The sequence below is a fragment of the Maniola jurtina genome, chromosome 5, assembly GCF_905333055.1.
Source record: "Maniola jurtina chromosome 5, ilManJurt1.1, whole genome shotgun sequence".
Classification (NCBI taxonomy): domain Eukaryota; kingdom Metazoa; phylum Arthropoda; class Insecta; order Lepidoptera; family Nymphalidae; genus Maniola; species Maniola jurtina.
Window position 1 is genome coordinate 6252738 of NC_060033.1, and position 25749 is coordinate 6278486.

At 36.4% G+C, this 25749-nt stretch overlaps 1 protein-coding gene across 2 annotated transcripts in view; it reads left to right on the forward strand.

Annotated features, from left to right (window-relative positions):
• The window catches only part of LOC123865413 (Down syndrome cell adhesion molecule-like protein Dscam2), a 108485-nt gene extending 82765 nt beyond the window's left edge, over positions 1-25720 (forward strand). The window contains exons 6-36 of one of the 2 annotated variants that reach the window (XM_045906413.1): positions 5480-5547; positions 6005-6090; positions 6749-6840; positions 7313-7467; positions 8627-8717; positions 9135-9377; positions 9535-9703; positions 10297-10432; positions 10641-10760; positions 11259-11435; positions 11878-12022; positions 12411-12559; positions 12871-13036; positions 13197-13336; positions 13756-13908; positions 14290-14380; positions 14526-14608; positions 14958-15083; positions 15855-16007; positions 16506-16635; positions 17556-17737; positions 18295-18474; positions 19049-19240; positions 19659-19856; positions 20204-20364; positions 21150-21324; positions 21933-22050; positions 22607-22761; positions 23565-23690; positions 24180-24260; positions 24765-25720. In XM_045906413.1, the coding sequence (XP_045762369.1) occupies positions 5480-5547; positions 6005-6090; positions 6749-6840; positions 7313-7467; positions 8627-8717; positions 9135-9377; positions 9535-9703; positions 10297-10432; positions 10641-10760; positions 11259-11435; positions 11878-12022; positions 12411-12559; positions 12871-13036; positions 13197-13336; positions 13756-13908; positions 14290-14380; positions 14526-14608; positions 14958-15083; positions 15855-16007; positions 16506-16635; positions 17556-17737; positions 18295-18474; positions 19049-19240; positions 19659-19856; positions 20204-20364; positions 21150-21324; positions 21933-22050; positions 22607-22761; positions 23565-23690; positions 24180-24260; positions 24765-24793 (4270 nt within the window). In that variant the 3' untranslated portion in view covers positions 24794-25720. The remainder of the gene's footprint in view (positions 1-5479; positions 5548-6004; positions 6091-6748; positions 6841-7312; positions 7468-8626; positions 8718-9134; positions 9378-9534; positions 9704-10296; positions 10433-10640; positions 10761-11258; positions 11436-11877; positions 12023-12410; positions 12560-12870; positions 13037-13196; positions 13337-13755; positions 13909-14289; positions 14381-14525; positions 14609-14957; positions 15084-15854; positions 16008-16505; positions 16636-17555; positions 17738-18294; positions 18475-19048; positions 19241-19658; positions 19857-20203; positions 20365-21149; positions 21325-21932; positions 22051-22606; positions 22762-23564; positions 23691-24179; positions 24261-24764) is intronic. The other variant, XM_045906414.1, reaches the window with a different exon arrangement.
• The last annotated feature ends 29 nt before the right edge of the window (positions 25721-25749 follow it).

Genomic DNA, 25749 nt, shown 5'->3' on the forward strand with positions numbered 1-25749 from the left:
TTTATACTATCACGTAGAACAAAGTGGTGTACATTTGTGAGAGAAAGCATTCAGGTCAAAAACTAAACTACATATAAAAATAGAATTTAAATATCATTTTGTAGACTTAAAAAAAAAGATAATTAACTCATACACAGTTATCTAAATAGGTATACAAAAGGAATAGGTGACCGACTGACTAACTGACTGATCTATCAACGCGCAGCTCAAATTAGTGGACGGATCGGGCTGAAATTTGGCATGCAGATAGTTACTATGACGTAGATTTCCGCTAAGCAAGGATTTTGAAAATTCAACCCCTAAGGAAGTAAAGTGTCGTCGACGCGGACGAAGTCGCGAGCATCTAATTTACAAAAAAATAATAGTCTGTCTATTCAATACATATCTATGCGTTTATCCAATTGAGTTAAAACTTTGTACAGTTGTTGTTGTCACTTGCGGACAGGCTTCTAACAAATTACCATCAACGTATAAATAGATGGCGTGTAGGTATGTGTTGCATAAGTATCGAGTACTGATAGCCTAGTGGTTAAAACGTTGGCTTATTATTCGGGGAGCCAAGGCCGAGGGTTCGATACCGGACTCGCACCTCAAACTTTTTGGAGCTAAGACATTTTAAGCAATTAAATATCGCTTGAACGGCGAAGGAAAATATCGTGAGGAAATATGTAAACAAAATAAAGTAGGTACAAAATATAAACGTTCAAGATACCAGGACGTCGATGTTTAACATACATCCTGGCTGGTGTTTTCATATCATTTACTAGATATACATAGACTGCGCATAGTATATTTACGGACAGATATTTTTCATGATATTTTTATTATATAACGAAACATAATAGCCCGCTTGCAGCACTTCAACGCCGGTATTTATCGCAGCTAGGCAGTTGTTGTCGTAGCGTGCAGATGCATACGCTCCAAAATAATGTGTTACAGTTTTGTTTACTTTACGGTAAATCTCATCATTATCAACAACTCATCGCCCGCGCCGGCTCATTACAGAACACGGGTCTCCTCTCAGTTTGGCCATAGTCTACTATGCTGGCCAAAAGCGGATTGGCAGACTTCACACACCTTGAGAGCATTGTCTATGGAGAACTCTCATCAAGCGGGGCCGGGATCGAACCCCAGACCTCTTGACTAAAAGAACGACTCCTTAACTACTAGACTATAACCGCTTCAAGCGGCGTGCCCGGGATCTAACTGCGGACCTACCGACTAAAAGAACGACTCCTTAACCACTAGACTATCACCGCTATTAAATAATACGGGAAAACATTTATTTATTACGGGATGATGCCCACGACTTCGTCTGCGTGGATTTAGATTATTTTAAAAATCCCGTGGGAATTCTTTGCTTTCCGGGGTAAAAAGTTGCCTATGTCGATTTCCGGGACGCAAGCTACCTCTATACCAACATATAAATCGGTTAAACGGATGGGCCTTTAAGAATCCCGTGGGAACTCTTTGATTTTCCGGGATAAAAACTAGCCTATGTCCGTCCCCAGGATGTAAGCTAACTCTGTACCTTTCATCAAAATCGGTTAAACTGTTGGACCGTGTAAAGCTAGCAAACAGACAGACACGTGACGTCACGCCATGTTGTCATTATTTTTCACACTGATTCTGAACTCGCGCAAGTGCCTTTAAAAAATCTATGTCCAGTCGTGGACGCCTATCAGTTGGTGATGCTAACGATTAATTTTTTATTTTACCTCGAACACGAATAAGATCAATTCCACTTCACCTCTCTACGTCGATCTTTCTGAATTTATTGCAATCGCTCAGTTATTTTCGTAGCATGTAGATTGTAGATGCAGGCGCCACGGGTAATGTATTCAGTTATTATGTTCAAAACATGCTAATGCTTATCGTTTTCAAGCAGCTGTTTACGTGGTGGCATATTATTATGATCAGAGTAGGTACGAGTTGAGAAATTTTTGCTGCCCTTTTTTTACCTCTCCATTTTGAAGGGATGGCCTTTAAAATGAAGATTTGGAAGGGCTTACTTGCATTAGGAATAAAGAATGCATAGGTATTCCACTAAAAATACTGTAGAGAAACACCTATTTCATATTCCAAAAAATACTCGCATGTATTACGAGGTAACACGCACGCGACAGGTTGAGATGGCAATCGGGACAGACGGACGATAGACAGATAGACAGACACGCTTTCAATTTTATAATATTAGTATGGATTAACAATGTTAAAACTGGAAAGGTTTAACCACCAATCAATATGACATTATATTATGTATGATAATGGAAACAATAACAAAGCCCTGTACATAATGGCTATATAAAACTCAGATTACATCTGCAATCTAATTACGTCCAGTAAACAGTGCGGGCGTAGTTTAACAACGGTTAACTATGCATAAATTAAACTGAGATTAATGAAATTACCACGAACAGGGGGCGGTCGTGGCCATGCATTAATGTATGCTCAATTTGAATTTATAGCTTACGTAGGGTCACTACGAAAACTGTTGAGTTGATCGGGATAAATCCATACTCCATCTTCATCGTCACTATCATGAAACAACCCATCGCCGACTCACTACTGAGCACGGATCTCCTCTCAGAATAGCATAGAAATTTTCTATTCAAATAAACTTGTACAAGCATTTACTTTTGAGAAGAACCCGCGAGAAACTCGACGGTTGCTCTTTTTAAATAATGAGAAAGCAGTGCGTTAAACCGATTTTGATGTGTCATACAAAGGTAGCTTGTATCTATATTATAGTATAGACAGTATTTATACATATGCTTTCATCTCAAAAGTCAAATATTTCCTATAACGGGATTTTTAAAAACCTAAACTCACGCAGACGCAATCGCGAAATAAAATTGATACAGGACTTTGTCCTTCATATCTGGATATTATGGTAATTCCTAGCTCATGGCGCAACGTGCATATTGTAGCTGGAACATATAATATTATAACATATGGTGCTACGTGTAGGTATGTTACGTGAAATTATACAGAATGATTAGAAAAGCTGGTTTGGAAATTGGATTGTCGATTTATTTATGCGTAAACAAATTATGATTAGGCTTCAATAGCTCAACGGTTATAGGAGTGGACTGAATTCCGATGTTTTCCTTCACTGTTAAAGCAAGTGATATTGAATTGCTTAAAACGAACAATAACTCCGAAAAGTAAGAGGTGCATGTCCGGAATTGAACCCTCGATCTCCTGAATGAGAGGCTAACGTATCATAAGTACTCTATAGGCTATAGACATAATTAATATATTTCGATAATATTATATCTAAATATTATGTCTGCTGTGCTACGACTGGCACTATAGTCACTATAAATCATCCACGATACGAATAACTTCGCTATATTTTCCTTGTATTACAAATGTTCAAAACAAATACTTCAAGAGTACTCGTAAGTAACAGAACTCTGCTCCCCCAACTCACCCCGATGAAGTTTTGATAGCAAAACTTTGTACAAACTAAATTCGACCTTAGCTCATGCATACAGATCGTATGAAAACAATCTGGCTACAATTAACATTATAGGCTAAGAGCCAACCGCTTAGTAATTAACGTTGTCCGTATGTATTAAGGGTTCTAAAAATCTATTTTAGGGGCAAAAAATAGCTCGTGGTGAAGGTTTCTTTCTACCGATTTTTATCAAAATCTGTTAAGCGGATGGGCCTAACAAGTGAGCAAACTAACAAACACACTTTCGCATTTATAATATTAGATAACTAGTATTGTTTGTTGTCTTTTACCCATAGGTACTCTCACCAGAAAAATAATGTTTCATCCTTAAAATTAAAAGAATATTATCTAATAAATTTATTTTATAATAAATTCGTCATTCCTGCAAGATTTCTCCCAAGAAGTTTGATGAAGTTTTATACGAACTAAATTCAACTTTAACTCATGCATACAGATCGAATGAAAACAATTTGACTGCATTATAAAACTGAATAACATTATAGTATGGAAGATGGTAGCTCTGACTTTTCATTACTTTGACTTTTAATTATTATAAAAACCGAACTAAGTACTTTAATGTATGACTTCGATAGCAAACATTACGACAATTTTTCTGGGCCTTATTATATTTCCGTATTAAAGTCGCTTTCGTGTAACAAAAATAACGTATCTAGTAATTATATACGCTCTTACACTAAAAGCGGCATTATGTTAAATGCAGTATTTGATTTCACATTTCAGTAGCAGCGATATTAACGAGAGATGTGGCCTACATTTGATAGCGAATATAAAGCCTTCAGAGCCTTTGCACATGACGACTTTTCCATGCGTAGTTGACGTGCGTCAAATGGAACTAAAGCTAAGGTCCAATTTCACCAAGCAATTCTAAACAAAGCATTAGCTAATCTTCAAAAATAACAGCGCTGTTATGTTAATACATTACGTTTTATATGGATAGTTAAGTAGTATACTTGAATCTTCAATTACTTAAACAAAGCATTTTGATAGTCATCATTATCATGATCAATTCAATATCGACGGACCACTACCGAGAACGGGTCTCCTCTGAGAATGAGAAACGTCAATTTCGTTTAGTTAAAAATTCGACTTTACTAAGTATACAGATATTTTCAGTAGCTACCTACTACTTTGTAAAGGTAAAATATCGGGCTTTTCATACATTTTATATAGTAAGCGCCTCTAGCGAAAAGTTTGGATGTAAAAATTTGTAACACAAAATATTCGACCAAACAGAGCGCTTTAAAATGGACTCCCATTTTATCCTAGCGCTATGATATTATCATCAAAAACCAAAACTTATGAAAGTTCGGAAATCGAACCACGAAGTTTAGAGATGGGCCAACTCGTAAGTAGTTACATACCAGGTTAATGGTAGTAGTACCAGGTTTATTTTTATATACCTACTTACACCTTTAAAAATGCTGCCCATGAAAAGCAAGTCGAAAAAGTCACCGTGTACAAAGATTCTTACAATTACAGCGCTCACTAGTTGGTAAAAAGATTGAAAGCCTTTATTCTAATATCTTTTGTTTATGTAATGTGTTTTTAAAACATAAACACACGCACCACTTAGCAGCTAAGTGTGCTTGATGCAGTTTTAGCATGCACGAGTGGTGTATGTTTATCCAAACAAAGTTATTATATTCCGCTAACAGATATTACTACCTCATGAACATAAATGTATGAAACGAATTTTAATGAAGTCTACGAAGCGAAGCGCTTTTATATTAGGTTAAGTAAGCCGTTTTCAGTTAAAATTAAATAAATTTGTTTTACATCATAATAGAATACCTAGATATAAATAAGTACGTATTCAGGATTACCCTTCACGTTAAAGCACTTGGCTCCCTAAAGTTAAAAGTGCGTGCCCGGGATCGAACCCTAAACCCACGAAATAGACCGAAGGTTTAACCACTAAGCTATCACCGCATTTTCTAAATAACTTACTGTAAGTATACATTATACCTGTTTAACAGTTAATATTTTCATTTGCAGGTCGAACGAACATAAGAAGACCAGAAGAAAATATGATATGAACCAGTCATTTCAGTCCGTTGCATTTGGTTCGTATTACAACTTTTTTTTAAAATCTTTAAGCACTATGTAATAAGACTTACTTAACCAAAAAGCTAACTGACTAAATTAAAAGACTTTTAATTTAGTCTTACTAACTTAGCTTAATTTATTTAACTTAGAATTAAAGTAACTTAAGTTAGGTGTTCATACAAAGTATATTATGCGATATTATTACTACCATTCATTACCCTCTTATAAATGGGAAAGTATGTTGGTTTATTGGTTTGTTGGGTTGTCTTTCAATGCCACAACGGAGCCTAGGATTGGTATTATTTTTAAAGAACTGGACGGTTAGATAGAAGCTACTTTTTATCCTGGAAAATCAATCCCACAAAATAATCTTGTGGGATTTTAAAAACCTAAATTCACAAGGACTGCGAAGTCGCGGGTATCAGCTAGTTCAAAGTTGATTCATTTCATAATATCATCAATTTTTTTTTGCAGGTGCAAGATTCAGAAGAGATCTAAGTTCCGGAAACGTTATGATAACTCAGCATTTCAATGACAAAGTCGTATCACCGGGTGAAGATGTAAGTCTTTAGTTTATAAAGTTAGTAAGTTTAATAAGTCGAGGTTATTTTACAAAACATGTATATAATGTAATGTCAAAACTAAACTAAAAAAAAAAACTAAAAATATAAAACAAAAACTGACTGACTGACTGATCTATCAACGCATAGCTTAAACTACTGGACGGATCGGGCTGAAATTCAACATGTAGATAGCTATTACGACGTAAATATCCGCTAGGCAAGGATTTTTGAAAATTCAACTCCTAAGGGGGTGAACAAAATCCAGTTAGTCTTCATGATCGCCAACCTCCGATAGGAGATGGCACTAAAAGAAGAAGAAGTAAGAGGGTAAAATAGGAGTTGAAATTTGTGTAGTTCACGCGGACGAACTCGCGGGAATAAGCTAGTAAATCATAAATTTGCCATAGTCGAATGGTACCTACCTACTTCCAAATTAATTATTTATTCGCCCGTTATGTCGATAATAATTGGTTAGTTCAATTGAAAATCAAATTTAATTACGGATACCGCTAAAATGGAAATAGCACTCAAAGCTATGTATTGATATTTTGAAATAATTTATCTTTTTATTGCCATTTGTCGCTTGTATAAAAAATTTCGACCTAGCAAGGTCCAAGCCATTTAGATTTTCAGAAATGCTATTTCAATATTTCAGATAAGTCTACAGTGTACAGCAACTTCGGATCGGCCACCACGGTTTATTTGGGAGCGAGATGGGGTAGTTATTACCTCGAATACAGACTCCAGGTAACGATATTCATCATCGTCATTATCAGGATCAACCCCTCACCAGCTCACTACTGATCACGGGTCTGCTCTCAGAATGAAAACGGTTTGGGCATAGTCCACCACGCTAGCTGTCCAATTGGCAGACTTCACACACCTTTGAGAACATTGTGGAGAAATTCTGGCAAGCAGGTTTCCTCATGGTGGTCTTTCACTCTTAGAACGAGTGATATATTTGAAGAACACCTATAACTCCAAAAAGTTAGAAATGCATGCCTGGGATCGGCCACTTGACCAGCGTGGTGAACTGTGGTCTTAACTCTTTTCAATCGGTCAGGAGATCCGTGCTCAGTAGTGTGTCAGTTAATAATGCTCTTTGTATCTTATGTTCCTAGTGGAAACGCTCTGGCGTATCTGATTTGCCATAACGCATGTAAAGTGTGTAATGTGTGGCATAATGAGTAAAGCAGTTATCATTGCTTGCTCCATCCAGGTACATCCTGGGTCAGATGATGTCACCTACGGGGATCGGAGTAGTATCACAACTAAACATATCCAGATCTAGAGTGGAAGACGGAGGGTTGTATGCTTGTGTGGCGTACGAGGGAGATTCTAATACGAGACATGCTGCTAGAATAGATGTCTATGGTAAGTAGCATTGTAAGCGAGAAGTGAAAGTTCACTTGGTAGATTTTCGTTCAATGACAAGTTGGCTTTTGACTTCGACTCATGTGACGATGTAGCCTAAGATAACCTAGAAGGGGTATGACAGTTTTAATATACTTAATATCAAAACGTACTTACCCTTGGTTTCTACCCGATATCGTAATGGCTTTCATAATTGCTCAGAAGCAAGGCTTTGCCAGTAAAATAGTAACTAGCCACAGTCACAGCCGAAGCCTTTTACCAGACCAGAAGCAAAGCTGCGAATTTAAAGCCAGAAATTAATAATTCCCAAACCAACCCTGTCAGAAACCGAACCTGGGACCTGTACTTTATAAGACAGGTGACATCGCTCACTACTGCACCAAGGAAGTCATCAGATGTCAGACGCTGAACTATTGAAATCAACTAAGAAAGAAAAATTTAGTATTAAAAGGGGAAATACACTAGAAAATTTAGATTGCGACATTATTTTATACTCGTATTTAGAGTTATTTGATAACTCAATACTGAATATAATAATATACTGGCTGTTAAACCACGTTATTAGTTTGATCAACATTTGAGTATAATACAATTTTTCATGCTCGAACAAATTAGGTTTCTGCGAAGCCAACCAGAGTTTGAACAAAATTGTCATTACTTCGTCTTTAGAAAATGGTTCGCTTAACTTTATTAATTGACTACGAACTTGAAACGCTTCAATATTGCGTGTGTTCATAAAGCAATTATTTGAACATACAATATTTGAATAGATTTTCCTACATAAAATTAAATATTTACATCAAAATGTGCATAAAAGGAAATCGCATACATCATATCGGTGCCAACGCGATCTCCTCGGATGTGATCAGCATAATTGATGAAACTAAATTAAGCATATTGTCAGTATAATATTATTCTTCTTCTCGTTCGATTCCCTGAGGAACCTGAGAAAAACTGATTTTGTGGATGCGACTCCCTCGAGAGTCGATAATACTTATCACTTTCCTTAGGGTGTTCATTAATCATTATGTAGGTCTGTACTGAAAAATGTGTTATTCTCTCATTTAATTGGTGATTCAGTATAAGACTTACTGCTCTCGCGGCCATGATATCTGTTTTTACAGTTAAAAAAAATTGACTTTTTGTTTCAAATTTACAGGACCACCTTACATCAGAACTTTGCCACCAATAAAAGTTCAAAGCGGTGATTCCCTGAAACTAAGATGCCCTTACTATGGATTTCCTATCAGGTACTCAATTTTGTTACTTTGCAAAATTTGCACATTATCATCATCAGCCTATTCGGGTCAAATACGGTTGGTATTATATATAGTATATATAGTATAAGTATGGTTATTAGCCTTTTCGAGAACGCACCATAACATAATAGTCCTCTACTCTACCTTCCTCATTCAGCCACATGCCACAAGTTTGATCCAGCAGAATAGAGGTCAAACGCTGCGCTTAGTATGGAGTCTCCACTTCGGAAAACGGAATCTTTATGACTACATTGTTATACTAGACTTTTCCCAAAAATCCGTAAAACTTTATTTTGCCGCGACATAAAATCACCAGCACCTTCACAAGCACCCAAAATTTTTAGTAAAAGGACGATCAAATGATTGGACTTTAAAAGTTTTTCTTACCATGGTTTTTTGAATTTTCAGCAAACTAGAATGGGAGTATAAAGGCAAGAAAATCATCAGTTCACTGCTTCCACAACACACAAGATACAAACGAACCAATATAAATAGTAAAAATCGTAAAAATACGAGAAAAAGACGAAGAAAACGACAAGTTTTAGAAAGTAGTGAAGACGGGGTGCTTAGTATAGAGAGAGTATTAAAAGAAGGGAATGGAGAAATGTATACTTGTATTGTTTTTAGTCCATCGGGTGAAATGGCGAGAAGGTAAGGTTATTTAAGAGAAAAAGGATTATCCTGTCCCTCTAAAAGATAGATGAGACCTATTCCCTTCACCTGTGACTTCAACAGTTAATTCAACAAAAAAGAAACTCGAATAATACATACTTTTTATTGTTATTTAAGTCAAATATAACATTTACAGATCTTTCGAAATACAAGTAGTAGAAGCGCCAGAGTTAGATGAACTGCGCGTTGGTTCTGGATTAAAGGAAGGACAGATTGTACAAATTACTTGCAATATTATTAGTGGGGATCCACCAATATTTTTCTCTTGGCTGAAAGATGGTATGAAAATCCCAGCTAGCTTGAAGGTGAGAAACTTTTACCTACTCACTGTTATAGCCATACGTTCGTATAATTAGACTTGTCCTCGCTGACTGCCTGACTGACTAACTGACTGACTTTTCTATCAACGCACACCCTACGATTAGAAACTTGGAACACTATAGGGTCCGTTCTTTAAGGAAGGGTTTTAGGAAACTTCATCCCTAATAGGGTTAAATAGGGGATGAATGTTTGCATGAAAGTCCGTCATTTTTCAAGTTATATTCATTAAAATTGGCCTTTGGGGTTTCAGTTAAAAATGAAGAAATACGTATTTAAAGATTTCTGAAAATTCTACCCCATCACTTTTCTTAAATAATCGTCATCATCAACGTTTCAAATTGATGGGCACCCACTCCTGGGCACATATCGCTTGTAAGGATTTACTCCTTGTGATTTGTTCGATATCATCTATCCAGCTCGAGACGGTTCCTCTAATGTCACATCTTTTTGTGAAAGGTCGTCATTCCAGAAACTTACAAACCAACTTTCATTATCATTTCTATCGTGAGATGTTTGAGTGATTTCGTTTGATCTTTTCACTGTTACTTCTTTTATCGTAGTAAAATTTATATTCCAGATAACCGAAAGGAGTTCAGAACTATTCAGCGTTTTGATCATCAAAAGAGTGTCGCTAGAACATTGCGGTAGATATACATGTATAGCCACTAATCATGTCGGAAAAGTCAACCAGACCACTGATTTGTATATAAATGGTAAGAAAAACTTACTCTGGCTATTTCTACTTGGATCCCCAGCCTCGTTCCCATTTTAGAAACATACTCGTATCTTTGTGGTAGAATAGTATATTATATCTAAGTAACTAGTAGGTACTTAGATATAATATACTATTAGACCAGAACTGAGCCAATGTAGAGATTAAGTATAAAAGTTTTAAAATCTAACTAAGCTTGATATTTACAGTTGCACCAAAGTGGGTAGAAGAGCCGACGAATACATCTCTTCTTCTTGGTCAACGTGGTATAGTTGACTGTAACGCGAATGGATATCCTACGCCTCAGATACATTGGATGAAAAGAGATGGTATGGATCAACGATCTTATTGCCCCAGATGGATTATTCCTAATAAAAAAGAGTGGTCTATGAAGCTTTCTTTAGTCTACACTGACCATCAGGTTCACGACAGTTAAACAATTTGTAACAAAATGTCGTGGCTTCGATGTCACTGGCGAGCGTCAAATATTCCTACATTTGACGCTAGGTAGCCTATGCATAGCCTATTTTTCTTTGGTTCCACGTCACCCGTAGACTAATAAAGATCGAAACGAGAGTTCTCTCTCTAGATTACTTTGATCAAGTTATAAGAAAAAGCAAATTGCAACCTGCAAATTGTTCGAAATGAGTAAGTACTAGGTACTGCGTAATAAATAAAACTCGTTGGTATGATTGGATTTATTGTAATTCTTGCATTGTTTTACATTTCACTTTTTCCCTGTTTTGCATAAAATTTTGAATAAGTACGTACCTAAGTTAAAAAACCTATTAGGAATTTTGTACTGAAATAAAATGAATTTCTTTCAGCTGCCTTAGGAATCTGGCGACCAATTCTAGATTTAGCCGGTGGTGGAGTATCTAGCTATCCAAACGGCTCTTTATCATTAGAGGTGGTCTCTCTAGCGGACGAGGGGGAATACGCATGCCATGTGGACAATGGGGTTGGGGAACCATTGCACAAGAATCTATGGATCAGTGTCAATAGTAAGTAAAACAGTAGAGGATACTTTGATCAGATTTAATTGCCAACAAAAAAAATCGTAACATTCGCAGTTTAAAAGTACAATTTTTTTACGATTTAAAAAGCTTTTTTAGGAAAAAAGGAAGCTTTATAGGATCACATTGTTGTCTGTCTATCTGTTAAGAAACCTATGCGGTACTTTCCGTTGACCTAGAATCATATTTAGCACGTAGGTAGGTCATATAGCAAAGTAGAGGGGAAATCCGGAAATCGTAAATTAGAGGTTACATCACAAAAAAAAAATATGAATGTGCGTACTAGCTTCCTTCAGTTAGTCTGACCATCGGATAAGAGATCTCTTGCCTTCTTGTGTGGTGGATTAGGGTGCCGTTTATGTTACTCTGCCGTTAAAATAATATGCTAGCCTCCATTAAATGGAATGACTAACTTCCAAATTATTTCTAGAGCCGGTGCACTTCGAGTCCGTGGGCATGAACCTGACCACTAAAATGGGACTACCAATGACACTTATTTGTCAACCGCTAGGAGACAACCCTATACGGATAAAATGGAGCTTAGATGGAAAACCAGTGGAATTCACATCTTCAAGGTGACACACTACTCTAGATAAATTCATTAATTCATGTATAATGTATTATTTCAGTACCTAATTATATCGGACATAGTGTCTAGAGCATTTGGGACTAATATAATATACTTGCCAAAATTTTATTTTTCTGAATGCTAGAAGAGCCATCTACCAAAAGCTAAATAAACTAGGTGAAACAAGGACGCTACGAGAACAGAAAGGAGGTTCAAGTTACCATGTTCGTCCTCATATTTTCATCTAGCCTAGAAGCCAGTCCCTTGTTCAAAACATAGATGGCATTAGTTTTTAAAAATTAGAACTTAACTACCCTCATATATTTATTTATCACGCAGTTTCCATTATGAGGATAATTTTTTTTGATTTTCTATTATTGTAATTTTTTTCTTAGGATCACAATATCAGAGACGGTAAACTCAAACGGTATGAAAAGCACTATCAATATAAATTACGTGGAAGGGAGAGACGGCGGAACCTACGAGTGTAGAGCGAGCAATCCTTATGGTGTTGCTACGTTTAATATACGTTTAAATATATTGGGTAAGCATTTTTTCTATTTCTTACAAAACACAAAAAAATTTATATCTTTGTTATTATAAACTTTAAAACCGATATGCTCCAAACCGGTTTCATTAGAAAGGCAATAATGCGAAGACGGTTTTGGACCACTAAAACAATCCATTACCCATATTCTTTTTTAGCGTAGTAGCACACGCCGGGTATCAGCTAGTTTACTATGAAAACTATAAAACTATTATTAACATACTACCTAACACTAAGTCAATGGTTTCTTCTCTTTTAGATACCTAGTTATATTTTTGGGGCAAAAATTTGTTTGTTGTGTTTTACAGAACCTCCAACCCCTCCAATGGACCTCCAAGTGGATTCAGTAACCAGTTCGTCAGCGAAATTGTCCTGGAGAGACACAATTATATCACACGTTCAATACTACAGCCTTCAATACTCCTCCAACCATTATACTATGTGGGACTCGGCTAAAACTATTAACATAACTAGGTAATTATTATACTTTTTTCTTTGTGTATAATATATCGTAAGTATTTTGAGTAAAATCGTTTGAATCTCCACAATTGTTGGGTATCATGCCCATAATGTTTGAATAACTATTTAATTTTATACTATTAACTTCCTAAAGTAAGTTATGTTCACTATCCAGACAAGAAAGTGACATTCGTCAAAGCATCGAGCTTCGCGACCTGCAGCCAGCAGTGGACTATCGTGTGCGGATTGCTTCTGGCAACCAAGTCGATCTTAGCCCATACACGCAAGCTGTACATTTCACTACGTTACAAGAAGGTAAGGTTCCTAACGTGGACACTGACAAATGGCCTTGTTCACAAATTCAATAACAGAGAGAGCACTATATGTACTAACTTATCCGCGGAATGAAGTTAGTAGCATAGCGTTCTCTCTATTTGGCTCTATCATTTGTATCGGATTACTTAACAGAGAGAGCGCTATACTAACTTCATTCTGCGAATTTATAATTTTTTATCACGATACAAGTAATATATTTGACTACTAGTCACACGGCACACCAAATATTTCTAGAACACTGGTGATATTTTCTAAATGATTTCGCACGCATTTGCTTATGTATTATTAAATCCATTTAAAAAGTGTTTGAATAGTTTAATATCTTTGACCCAAATGAAGGAAGATAATTTTTGCAATGGGTGCAAAAATGTAAATTGCTTCTTACTGTTTAAAATCAGCACCATCATCAAGCCCTCTCGGGGTTCAAGTTCAACAGACAGACAACCCGGGAGAACTGTTCGTGTCTTGGATACCGCCCACAAGGGAGACCCATAACGGAGCACTGCAGGGATATCATGTCAAAGCCGTGCCAAGGATCAGTGGAGAAGCTGGTAAAGTATCATATTATCAAACATTTTTCTTTAGAGACCCTAGTGAAATAAATCTCTCATCTATTAATGGACAGCCAAACGTTGTGATTTGTCCATCGGGCTTCCATATTTTGCTGCTCGTAGCTATCTAAGTATGTTGTTTTATCAAAAGATGCGTAAAAGACGCCAGTATCTATGTAGTCTGTGTCGCTACGCGCATGCGTGTCTCACACACAAGGGTAAAAGTTTGTCTCCACTATTTAAAACACGAATTTATAAGCAGTGTATATTTGGAGTAACTATATTTTTTAATTAGTATATTTTGCGAAAGTTTCTATAGAATTAGTTACTTTATTGCTTATGATTGGGGTGGTCATTATGATTTGTAAATTTGCATTTCAGGTGGAAATGATTCTCAGACTAAATTGGTGAAGGTAACATCAAGGAAGGGAAAACAAGAGACGATATTGAGTGGTCTTCTAAAGAACACAAGGTATGTTTTAATTAGGGAGTTCCTTAGAACTAAGTGTTGTTGTCATTTTGTACTTTGGATTGTTCAAAATTGACCATGTTTTATTTTAGACATTGCAAAGTACCAGACTAAAAATATTCAATGTAATTTTATCCTTTGTTAACAGGTATGCAGTATCAGTAAGCGCATTCAATTCTGCGGGAAACGGGCCATTTTCTCTGCCCGTTTATCAAACAACAAGAGAAGGAGGTAATTACCATTTATATATTTATAAAAAAATATATAATATGAAATGCGCATCATTTCCCGAACATTTCTTTTTGGCAAAAGAAATCCCCAAGATATAATCAGGATAGGTACTTTTTTGCGATGTAAAATGTCATTTTTGACTGCAGTTGCACCTGTACTAAATAAGTTGTTTTAGAATAGGTACCTAGTACCTACGTATCTCAATTTTGACTTGTTGGTTGGCTTTTCAGAAAATACGTCCAATTATCTTTCTAGTTACTTAAATGGATGTACTCCATAGTAATAAAAGGCATTTTTTTTTAATAAACTTCCACTTCACCATCATCTGACCTTGTGAATGTGTTTCCAGCACCAGAGGAAGCTCCATCAAGCGTGGAGTGTGTGGGATCATCTTCTTCATCAGTGCGCGCGGCGTGGCGCCCGCTCGCCAACTCGCACTCCTTGTTGGGATATGTGATGCATTATTGCACTGATGGTAATTACATATATATCTTTTTTTATTCAGTCCACAAAACTGACTACAATTATTGTAAAAAAAAAAACAAGATGAGACATGAACAAAAATACAGGTACTTAAGCAACTGTGTCTCCTGGATATGTTGGTACAAAACTACAGCGCATTTTCATTTCCTATGTTAAATTAGAGCAAGTCTAACAGGGAAGGCACTAACTCCCATGACACAGTTTTCACTTTTTTGGGAGTTAAGTAGGGGTCCAATGTTTACCTATGTCTTCATAAGTTTTTTTGGCAAATAACATTATTTATTATTTTTATTAATTAAGTACATTATTAAAATCTAATCCAATAAGTAACAACCTTTACACTTTTCACTCCATTAAGTAGCATGTTACTCCAACAAGTAGCACGTTACTCCAGTAAATAACGGAAACTGGACCCTATTAGGTACTAAAATTCCTCTATCCATCCGTCCGTCCGGCCCTCCGTGCGTCCATCTGTCTGTTAGTGGGCTGCATCTCGTGAATCGGTAATAGGTGTAGAGCTGAAATTTTCACGGAATGTGTATCTGTAACAACAAATACACATTTCAAAATAGCCGCCATGAAAAACAAATGTTACTTCTTATACGATGGTACGGAACCCTTCATTTGCGATTTCGACTCGCACTTGACCGATTTTTTAATAGTTTTTGTTCGATCAACTATTCATGATCGCGACTTCAACACGTTAGTATTGTCCTAGCTTGTACAATCGATAATAGAATAAATAATTTTATTCGTATTACAGATGGTCCTTGGTTAAACGTTACGACGCCACACACAGAGTTGTATCTTCAGGGCCTCCTCAAATACACCAATTATACGATAAAAGTCGCCGGTTTCTCTAACTATGGCGTTGGACCTTTCTCCTACCCTGTGGTGTGCACTACATTGCAGGATGGTAAGTTTCTCATAATTAGTGGGAGAGTTAAAATTTTGTTTTATTACAGGCATAACGCCTGATAAAACCTATAATTTAAGAGAATTATGATATCACCAATGAACAATCTTCTATTCGTTAAACTAGAATTGATATAATATTAACGAACGTACAACCAAAACATCTCATACAAACCATCACATTTTTTCAGATTACTTTTGATCTAAAAAAATGAGATTTTGCGTGTAGGTTTTCGTACGTAACGTAAAACCACCCTAAGAAACGATTTTCAGAATTTTCATCCGAGTGAAGCTATCCAAGCTTCGCTCGGGTGAAAATTCTGAAAAGCCTTTCTTGACCTAGGGTCAGCTAATCAGTTAATTAATTATAGTCTATATATAATATCTCTATATAATAATTAATCTATATATAATGTCTCTATATAATAATTAATATAGTAGTATAATAATATTATCAGTTAAATAATTAATTATATTTGTCAAAAATATTCAATTTCAGTTCCCGGGCCACCGGCAGCTATAAAAGCATTAATATCATCTCCCACGTCCTTACTTGTGAGTTGGAAGAGGCCCGATCAGCCTAATGGAGAAATCACTCACTATACTGTTTATGTCAAACCTGTTACCAGGTAATACAATTTATAATACGCTATAGCCATGTTCAAAACTGATCCATGATAAACTAAATACTATGATTTGGTAAAACAAACGTTAGCAATGAAATACAAGTTATGTGGAATATGAAAATAAAGTACAGTAAAAATTGCTTTCAATAAACCATATACTGTATATACCATTTACTATATAGTAGGTATACTAGAAGAAGCCCGTGGCCTCACCCGCGTGGAGTTCGGTTTTCTGAAATCCCGTAGGAACTCTTTGATTTTCCGGGATAAAAGTAGCCTATGTCCTTCTCCGAGATGTATTCCAAGTCTGTACCTTTCATTAAAATCGGTTCAGCGGTTTTTTTTTTTTTTAAATTATATAGACTAGCGCTTGGCTGCAATCAAACCTGCTAGCAAGTGACGATGCAGCCTAAGATGGAGCGCGCTTGCCTAGAAGTTGCCTATTCACTCTTGACTTGAAGGTACCCATATTTTAGGTGGAAGGGAAAACTGACGCCGGAAGGGCGTTCCATATGTGGTTTGGCCGTGAAAACGTAGCAGACAGACAGAAAGACCGACAGACACATTTTCGCATTTATAATATTAGTATGGATAAACCATATAGTAGGTATCTTACTAAAGAATATGTTTTATGTAATATATTATGTTCCAAGAGCCACATTTAGTTCACGGAACCGGAAAAACACCCTGGTGCAGTTTTAAGTACTGTAGTCTGGTCTGCTTAGAGACTTCGGCCGTGATTAGTTACCACTTTACCGGCAAGAGATTAAGCGATAGATACTGCTTGGATCCGATGATGCCCCGTAGAAACCAATTAGGGGTACCTACTGGGTATAGCTCTTTCAAGGAAACTGGCGTCTATCTATGATTGCAGGACCGCACTCAAGCAGTACCTAACTACCATAAAAAAATATTAATTTCAGTACCAACGCTCCCCAAAGCTACCGAGTGGAACCAACACAAGAATCGAACCTGTCACGTCAACTGACGTTCCCACTGTCCGGTCTGACCACGGGCATGCAGTATGAAGTGTTCGTTCGAGCTCACACCACCGCCGGAGAAGGTGCGCTCAGCAACAGGGTTCATGTTGAACTTAACTCTAGAGGTGAGGAAATGTTCGACTTGTTATGTATGTATAATGTATATACTTTATTGCACCACAAAACACAAATGTCAGGTTACAAAAAGAAAACTTAACAGCTCGTTCACACAGGCTGCGTAAGCGTGGTGTAAGCGTAGACGTAGCGCGTAGGTACCATTGCGTTGTAATGTATGGAACAGTATGAAACATGGCATACCGCTTGTGTGGTGCGAAACGTTCACGTAGACGTAATGCGTACAGTTATGTCTACGGATTCACGCGCGTCACTACGCACGTGTCACGTGTACCTACGTGCTGCATACGCAATTGGTGTGAATCGGTCATAAAATGTAGGTGTACCTAGTACCTACATTTTAAAGGCGGCCTTAACTCTTATCGCTCAATACTTAGTGATCTCTTCCAGACAACCTTTACGGAGAGAGCTAGGGAGAAAAAGAAAAAATGGACAGTGGAAGGTGGTATTATTATGTCCTTTTTATCACATCACAACAATAAAAGTGCAAAAAATTATTAAAGTCGGTTTTTTTTTAATTTTTTTTTATATCTTTCTTTGTTTTCAGTTGTAGCAGGCGTCGCTTCACTCGGTGGAGCAGTCTCAGTGGGAGTGGGGAGTTCTTTGCTGCTCGTGTGTCAGTGTGTGGGCTCGCCACCACCGCGCACCGTGTGGTACCACAAACACAACATCATCACACACCATCCGCGATTCACGAGGAATCATGACGACAGCTTGTTGATTAACAGTGAGTGTTCTTAAAATGAGATGGAAAAAAGTGTAGTTCTTTTTCTACCTCCTGTTTGATGGGGTCGGTATCTTCATTTACAATGTAAATAATTTAGATAATTTAGATAATTCTAGATGATGCCCACCACTTCGTCAGCGTGGATTTAGGTTTTTAAAAATCCCGTGGGAACTCTTTGCTTTTCCGGGATGAAAAGTAGCATTTGTCCGTCACCGGGATGTAAGCTAACTCTGTATCAAATTTCATCAAAATCGGTTCAACTTTTGGGCTGTGAAAAGCTAGCAGACTAGCTAGATTAGTATGGGTCTGTAGTGTGATGCAAATCAACGAGAAGTTAATTTATCCCTTCTGACTGAAGATCTCCTTTCTCATAAAAGAGAGCTATAATAATATTATGACCACGCCTCATACGTGATACAGTTCTAGTGTGGATAGTTTCACATCACAAAATTTATTCCGGCATTTGCAGCTCCCTTTAACCTCGAAAAAGTAGAATTAGGACTGTAGTGTCAAAGCCAATTATGGATTAGGCATTATTGCTTCGTAACTAAATAACAAAATATTATTGTTTCAGACATAGACCAATCACTTAGTGGAAACTACACTTGTTTAGCCAAAAACTTGTACGGCTCGGATTCGGTATCATATGAAGTTTCAGTACTGCCCACGCCGGAACCGCCAGTATTAAGGGTGACTTCACACAAGAACGCTTTGCATTTGCTATGGGACCAGCCCAGGAAAGTTGGAGGAAAAAATCAAAAGATCAGTAAGTAGAACTTAGGACTTCTTGGATGCTTCTTATTGCTAGATATTATTTAAACTTAGTCGTTGTTACCTTTGGTTTTTGGTGTGATGACGGTTAATGGTCACTATTATGTTTAAAAGGCTATATTTCAATTGAGTATAAGTACAACCAATTCGTTTCGACGATGCTTAGGTACCTATACTAACTTTGGGTATTCTATGCTTATTAAGGAGCGGGTAATCAGTAATCACATAACATCATACCGCAATTGAACCACTGATTACTCGCAAGTATTTTGATCATACTCAATTATTCTGCGGGTATGTCAAATATTTTATTTGGGAGCTGGGCTGGCGTTAAAAGCAACATTTAGGTGATAATACTGCAATACATTTAAAATATGTAAATATATTTTTTAAAATAAAACAACTTTTTCCAGCCTACGAGCTAACGTGGAAAGAAGCAAACGGGATGTGGCAAGACACGTGGTCGGACAAAGGCACAACTATTCAGGGAGTACAAGAATATACACTAGAGGGTCTGAAATGCGGTACAAAATATTCACTAAGGATGACAGCATCTAATAGTGTTGGTTCGTCTCAGCCAGCGTATGTTGATGCCACTACTTTGGGCGGAGGTGAAAAGGAACTTTATATTGAAGTTTTTATTTTTGATCGTAGTTGTAGGCAAAACTTTTAAGTAAATTAAATCAGAATCAAATCATTTACGGTTTTTGAAACATTTTCTTGATGAAAATGAAGATCCAGTTTAAGTGAACTTATATTTTAATCACCTTAGCGGTCTTTGCTCACTATCCGTCGTTGGCCCAAAGTCGTTTCTCAAGACCACTTAGATTTTTTAAGCCAATTTAAATTTTAATTCAAACTGACCCCATTGGTAAAACTTTTCTCTCCAGTCTTTTGCTATTTTAAACTTTAAATTCCAAGTTCAAAGAGATAACTTTCAAATCTATTCGATTTTTAGTTCCAATATCGCCAACGACAACGGAATGGTTCTGGAGTAACTCAAGCCACATCTACATACAACTGAGCGGGTGGGATGAGAACGGCTGTGAAATTACGCGGTGGGAGGTTGATTATAGAGAGTATGGAGGGAAAATTTGGAGGCGAGCTGAAAATAGACTGGTGAGAGCTGATGTTTTCTGCTGCTACTGAGGCTGAAAAGTCGTGATAGCCTAGTGGTTAAGCCATCGGCCTCCAAATAGGTTGGGGTTTCAATCCCAGGCACGAACCTCTAACTTTACGGAGTTATGAGTATTATACATCGATGTGCTAGAGTATAAGCTATAGATATAACTAACCTGAAATTACTACTATCAAACACTTGAAATAAAACAAAGCCTTGAAGAAGATTTTATATTTCCGCATCCAATTTTCGCAAATAATTAATATCTCTGTGCTTGCCATTCTTCTGTTTGCAAAGTCGTATTTATTCTAAAGACTATTAAGAATCTGAAAGAAAAGTTTGTATTAAAACTACTTTTTATTTTAATGTTTAAAGTATGGAAATCTAGCTCCTAGTTTACACAGAAAATCTGAGGTAGATACAGCTAATACCTACTCATAGTCTTTACTCTAGTCTTTAGCAACACTTCCATTTATTATTATTATTTTCACATCCATATTACCCATACTAAATCTGTCTGGCTGTCTGTCTTTCTTTCTGTCTATCTGTCTGTCTGTTTGCCTGTCTGCCAGCTTTTCACGGCCCAACACTTTAACTGATTTCGATGAAATTTGGTACAGAATTAGCTTACATCCCGGGGAAGGACATAGGCTACTTTTTATCCCGGAAAATCAAAGAGTTCCCACGAGATTTATAAATAACCTTAATCCACGCGGACGAAGTTGCGGCAATCATCTAGTTTCTTATAATCGCTTTGTGTTACTAAAATATCAATAACCCGCAGCCCCTACTTGACCAGTCGTGGAACCATTACTCTCCATCAATCCTGAATCAGCCGAACTCGTTCGTCATAGCCGAGCTGGCGCCGGCGCAGTGGTACCAGATACGCATCGTCGCTGAGAACGCCGCGGGCATATCCACGTCGCTTTATATGTATGCCACCACTACCATACTTGGAGGTATGTTTATTTACTCACTAAAATCAAAAAAGTTAAGTAGTTTTTAAAATGGGAGAAAAAGTTTTACTGTTTACTGTAAAAGTTTTACTGAATTAATGTAAATTTACGTCCATTTTTATAATTTGCGTTATTATATTATATCGATGCATAATATTTGCTGAAAACTTTGACTTCGATAAAAATTAATTGTACTTTGGCACAATAATCTTCGCAGAAAACGACAGTTAGTGCTTTTTATTGATGTGGACGGAGTTTTACGAAAAAAACCGTATGCATTTTCTAGGTTTGATTCAGGTCTTATAAGAAATTTAGAAGCAACAGAGCTTTAGATAAAATGACTATAACATCGTGAATGTCTGCACTCAGTACCTACGTACTTAGTTGATATTTCACGGATACGTTATATTAAGAGGTGACTCTTTAATTTTTTGGCATGTAATATGTATATTACATTATTATATAAAATGCGGAAGAATTTACCAGCCTATGGCATTATTATCCCAAGAAAACCCCTTCCATAACTATGTGATAAGAGTTACGAGTTATGACCCTTAGCAATTAGGGTCCGAACAGGGAGAGAAGTTTAATATAATTCTTTTGTTTTTCAGAATCAATCGGACCACCATCCGACAACTTTGACATAAACATGCTAGTTATAATATGCAGCTCAATACTACTATTAATTTGCTTGGTTACATGCATGTACATCCTAGTCAAGAGACACCAGTAAGTGGATTATGCGATTTTACTACTATAACATCCATGCAGAAATACAGGCAGTTCATGCGTTTTGAATGGCAAGAGCATAGCTTAGTTTATGACTTTCTATTACTATTGACTATTAAATGCACTTATAATAGATAATATATCTGTATCTGTTGTTTTCCAGATTTCTATTAAAATGTGTAGTTTAAAGTTACACGGGCTCAAAGGTTTATATTCTGAGCCAATGTAAATTTGAAACTATACATTTTTAGGGAAATCTGATAAACTTCGGACGCATATATTTGTTCCTAGGCCGTATCTACAACATGTGATTGATTTTGATTGGCTGATATTCAAATGGGAACCAAACTAAGTTAATAACAACGTAAATTGTTAAAAGCACTAGGGAGCGCTCTTAACATTGACAACATCCCGATTGTCAAAGCATATGCGACCGGTTGGGTTTACCATTTTCGGCGAAATATTATTCCATAAGTTTTCAAACCGCTTAGGTACTTGTCCCAATCCAAATTCACTTGACCTTAAACAATGTCTAAGCCCATAATTGCATTTTCAGCCACCAAAGACTAACGGAGTACAGAAACTCACTAACGGGCGAATGTAAATCGGAGCGAAGTAACGCAACGGTCAACACTCCGCAGAGCATTCCCGCTGACGTCAACAACCGCGTCTACAGCACGCCCGTGCACCTCACTGCTGATAATAAACACGGTAAAAAAACCCGGCCAAGTGCGAGTCAGACTCGCGCACTGAGGGTTCCGTACTCGGGTATTTTTTCCAACATTTTGCATTATAAATCAAAAACTAAATATAAACATAATATAAATATAAATATAAACATAAAAATAAATAAAAATCTGTTTTAAAATATACTTAATGGTAAAGCCCTTTGTTATGATACCCTACTTGGTATAGTTATCTTATTTTGAAAATTGAAACATATTTTTTTTATGTGACCACAAATTGGCGGTTTTCAGATTTATTCCTATACTTGTACTATAAAGACCTACCTACCTGCCAAATTTCATGATTCTAGGTCAACCGGAAGTATCCTATAGGCTTCTTGACAGACACGATGGACAGACAGACAGACAGACAGACAACAAAATGATCCTTTAAGGGTTCCGTTTTTCCTTTTGAGGTACGGAACCCTAAAAATATAAAAATGTTCTTAGTAAAAAAGAACGACACTATAAAATACTTACTAAAGTCTTCCACGTACAGAACGATCTATCTATTTGCTAATTATGCTATTAAAATAATGCTATTGTCATTGCTCTATAATCGGCTATGGTAAGCGCCACGCTTTCTTTGTTTTAAAAAAATAACAAGCAAATAAGCACGTGGGTCACCTGTTGTTAAGTGGTTGCCGCCGCCTATGAACATTTGCAGCACCAGAGAACCTCCAATGCGTTGCCGGCTTTTCAAGAATTGGAGGGGAAGGGTTTACATATTATATTATGTAATCGTGTTAAACTGTTGCTGATCAATATTTGTATTTGTTTCTGTTGTAGAGCTATACGAAATCAGTCCATACGCACAGTTCGCGATTGGTTTCCGCACATTCGGCCACGTCGACAACCAGGAGGTTCCTACTCGGATGCACCTCCCCGGAAATAGCAAAGCTAGATATGATAGCGGTGAGTTCTGCTAATTTCCCATCCCATAATAGTGGATTCATTCATGACTATTCAAAGCACATGCTTGACCCAAATCCAGGCGAAAAAACTGGTCAAGTACTTCTATGACATACGAGTAAGTATACATAGTTACGGCTATACTCACATATTTAGTCGACGTAAGCTCAACTATTAGCCCTAATTCGCACGAGCGTTAAAAAAGCGTTGCGTTAAAACCCGGCGTTGCGCTGAAAATACAGTGCGCGTTAAAAAAGCGTTGACGTGTGAACAAATACTTGGGAATGCATTTGTTCTATTTGAACGCTAGTTTAACGGACGTTAAAAAAGCTCTCGTGCGAATGAGGCCTTAGTTCTTGATTGATTCTTGGTAGGAAGGGTTTCGACAGTGGTAAATTCTTTGGACAATTCAAAAGCACATCGTAAAAGTTTATTTGAATAAAAACTTTTCTTTGTTTTACATTTGCCATGAATCATAAATACTTTTTTCAGAGACAAGTTTCCAAATGAGATCGGAATCGGAGGAAAGCGATTGCGTCTCAAGAACTACTACATTGAAAAGTGCGCCAAGAAGTATGTAACAATAAAATATATCTACCTACGTAATTTCTTGAAATAAATATAATAATAACTAAGATAGTACTGAAAATTTTGAGATTGAACTTAAAACAACTTAAAAAGTAAAACCGATGTCTAAATAACGATGTATAAACTTGCACAAACAACAAAAGACCTCAGAATATCTAAATATATAAAAGGAAACGCTGACTGACTGACTGACTAATCTATCAACTCAAACTACTGAACGGATCAGGCTGGGCATGTAAATAGCTATCATGAGGTAGACATCCGTTGAGAAAGCATTTTTAAAAGTTCAACAACTAACCAAATAAAATAGGGGTTTTAAAGTGGAGTCTATGCGGATGAAGACACAGGCATATGCTAGTTAAAGAAAGACAGAATGAGTGAGTTATTGTGTTGTAACTAGGGTCTTTATGACTTCAAAAAATATTTAATTTTCTAATAACTCTCATATGTAAATAGGATTTTGTTCCAATAATATTTTTTCATTTTCAGAAGCCTGTCGAGTGCCTCATCACAGGTAGCCATCGAACAGTAGGTATAAATAAATAGAAGTGACAAGAAAACTAGTCAGAAATTGAGTTAAAAGGTTGTGTTCAATTTATTACGAGATACATTATAATTAAATACTAGTGTTATATTATTAAAATGTTAAGTACGTACCTAAGTATTTTTTCAAAGACTATGTTAATTCTACGAACCCTTATTAGGTAATAGAACATCTATTAATTTGCAATAGCCAAAGAACAGAACCTTTTTAAATCTAAAATTTACCCTCTGGCATGTTCCGGCTGTGTGATGCCGTCGGCTTTACTTTTGTGAAATCTGAGCTTCATATTAAATATCCCCGAACGAAGGATAGTGTCAGTAATTTTTTTTTTTTTTGTATTAAGTAAAGCCTTTTAAAAATATTTTCGATGTAGATATCGTCAAATTAGACTTTGTCGAAAAATAATCCTAATTACCTAATGATTTTATAGTATTATTTACTAACTGCTCATCAGGAAATCTGCTGTAAGACTATTTTTAAATACGAAGTGTTTTTAAAACACGATAGGTATCACTAAATTCACACTGCCGATATATTTGAAATATGTCTTTTGTATTGTTAATTAAGTAATTATAATATTTTATTGAAAAATGTTTGTAAAATATTACGTGCACAATTTTATTGTATTTAAGCTGATTTTTTTCTAGTCTGAACAACAGTATTATTAATACGATCAAAGAATATGACGTACTTTTGTATAATATTATAATAGAAGCGATGGGAATATCTTTTAGAGGTAATTTTGCTTCTATAGATACCTAATATTGTAGTGAAAAATTAATGTTTATCTTCAAAAAGACTGATTGTTTAACGTTTGTTTATTAATAATGATAATTCAAACTTGTAAATGTTCGATTTACTAGAAATAAAATTTCGAAAATATAAATGTTAGAACATTGAATTGTGTATTTTTTATTTCAATCCTTACAT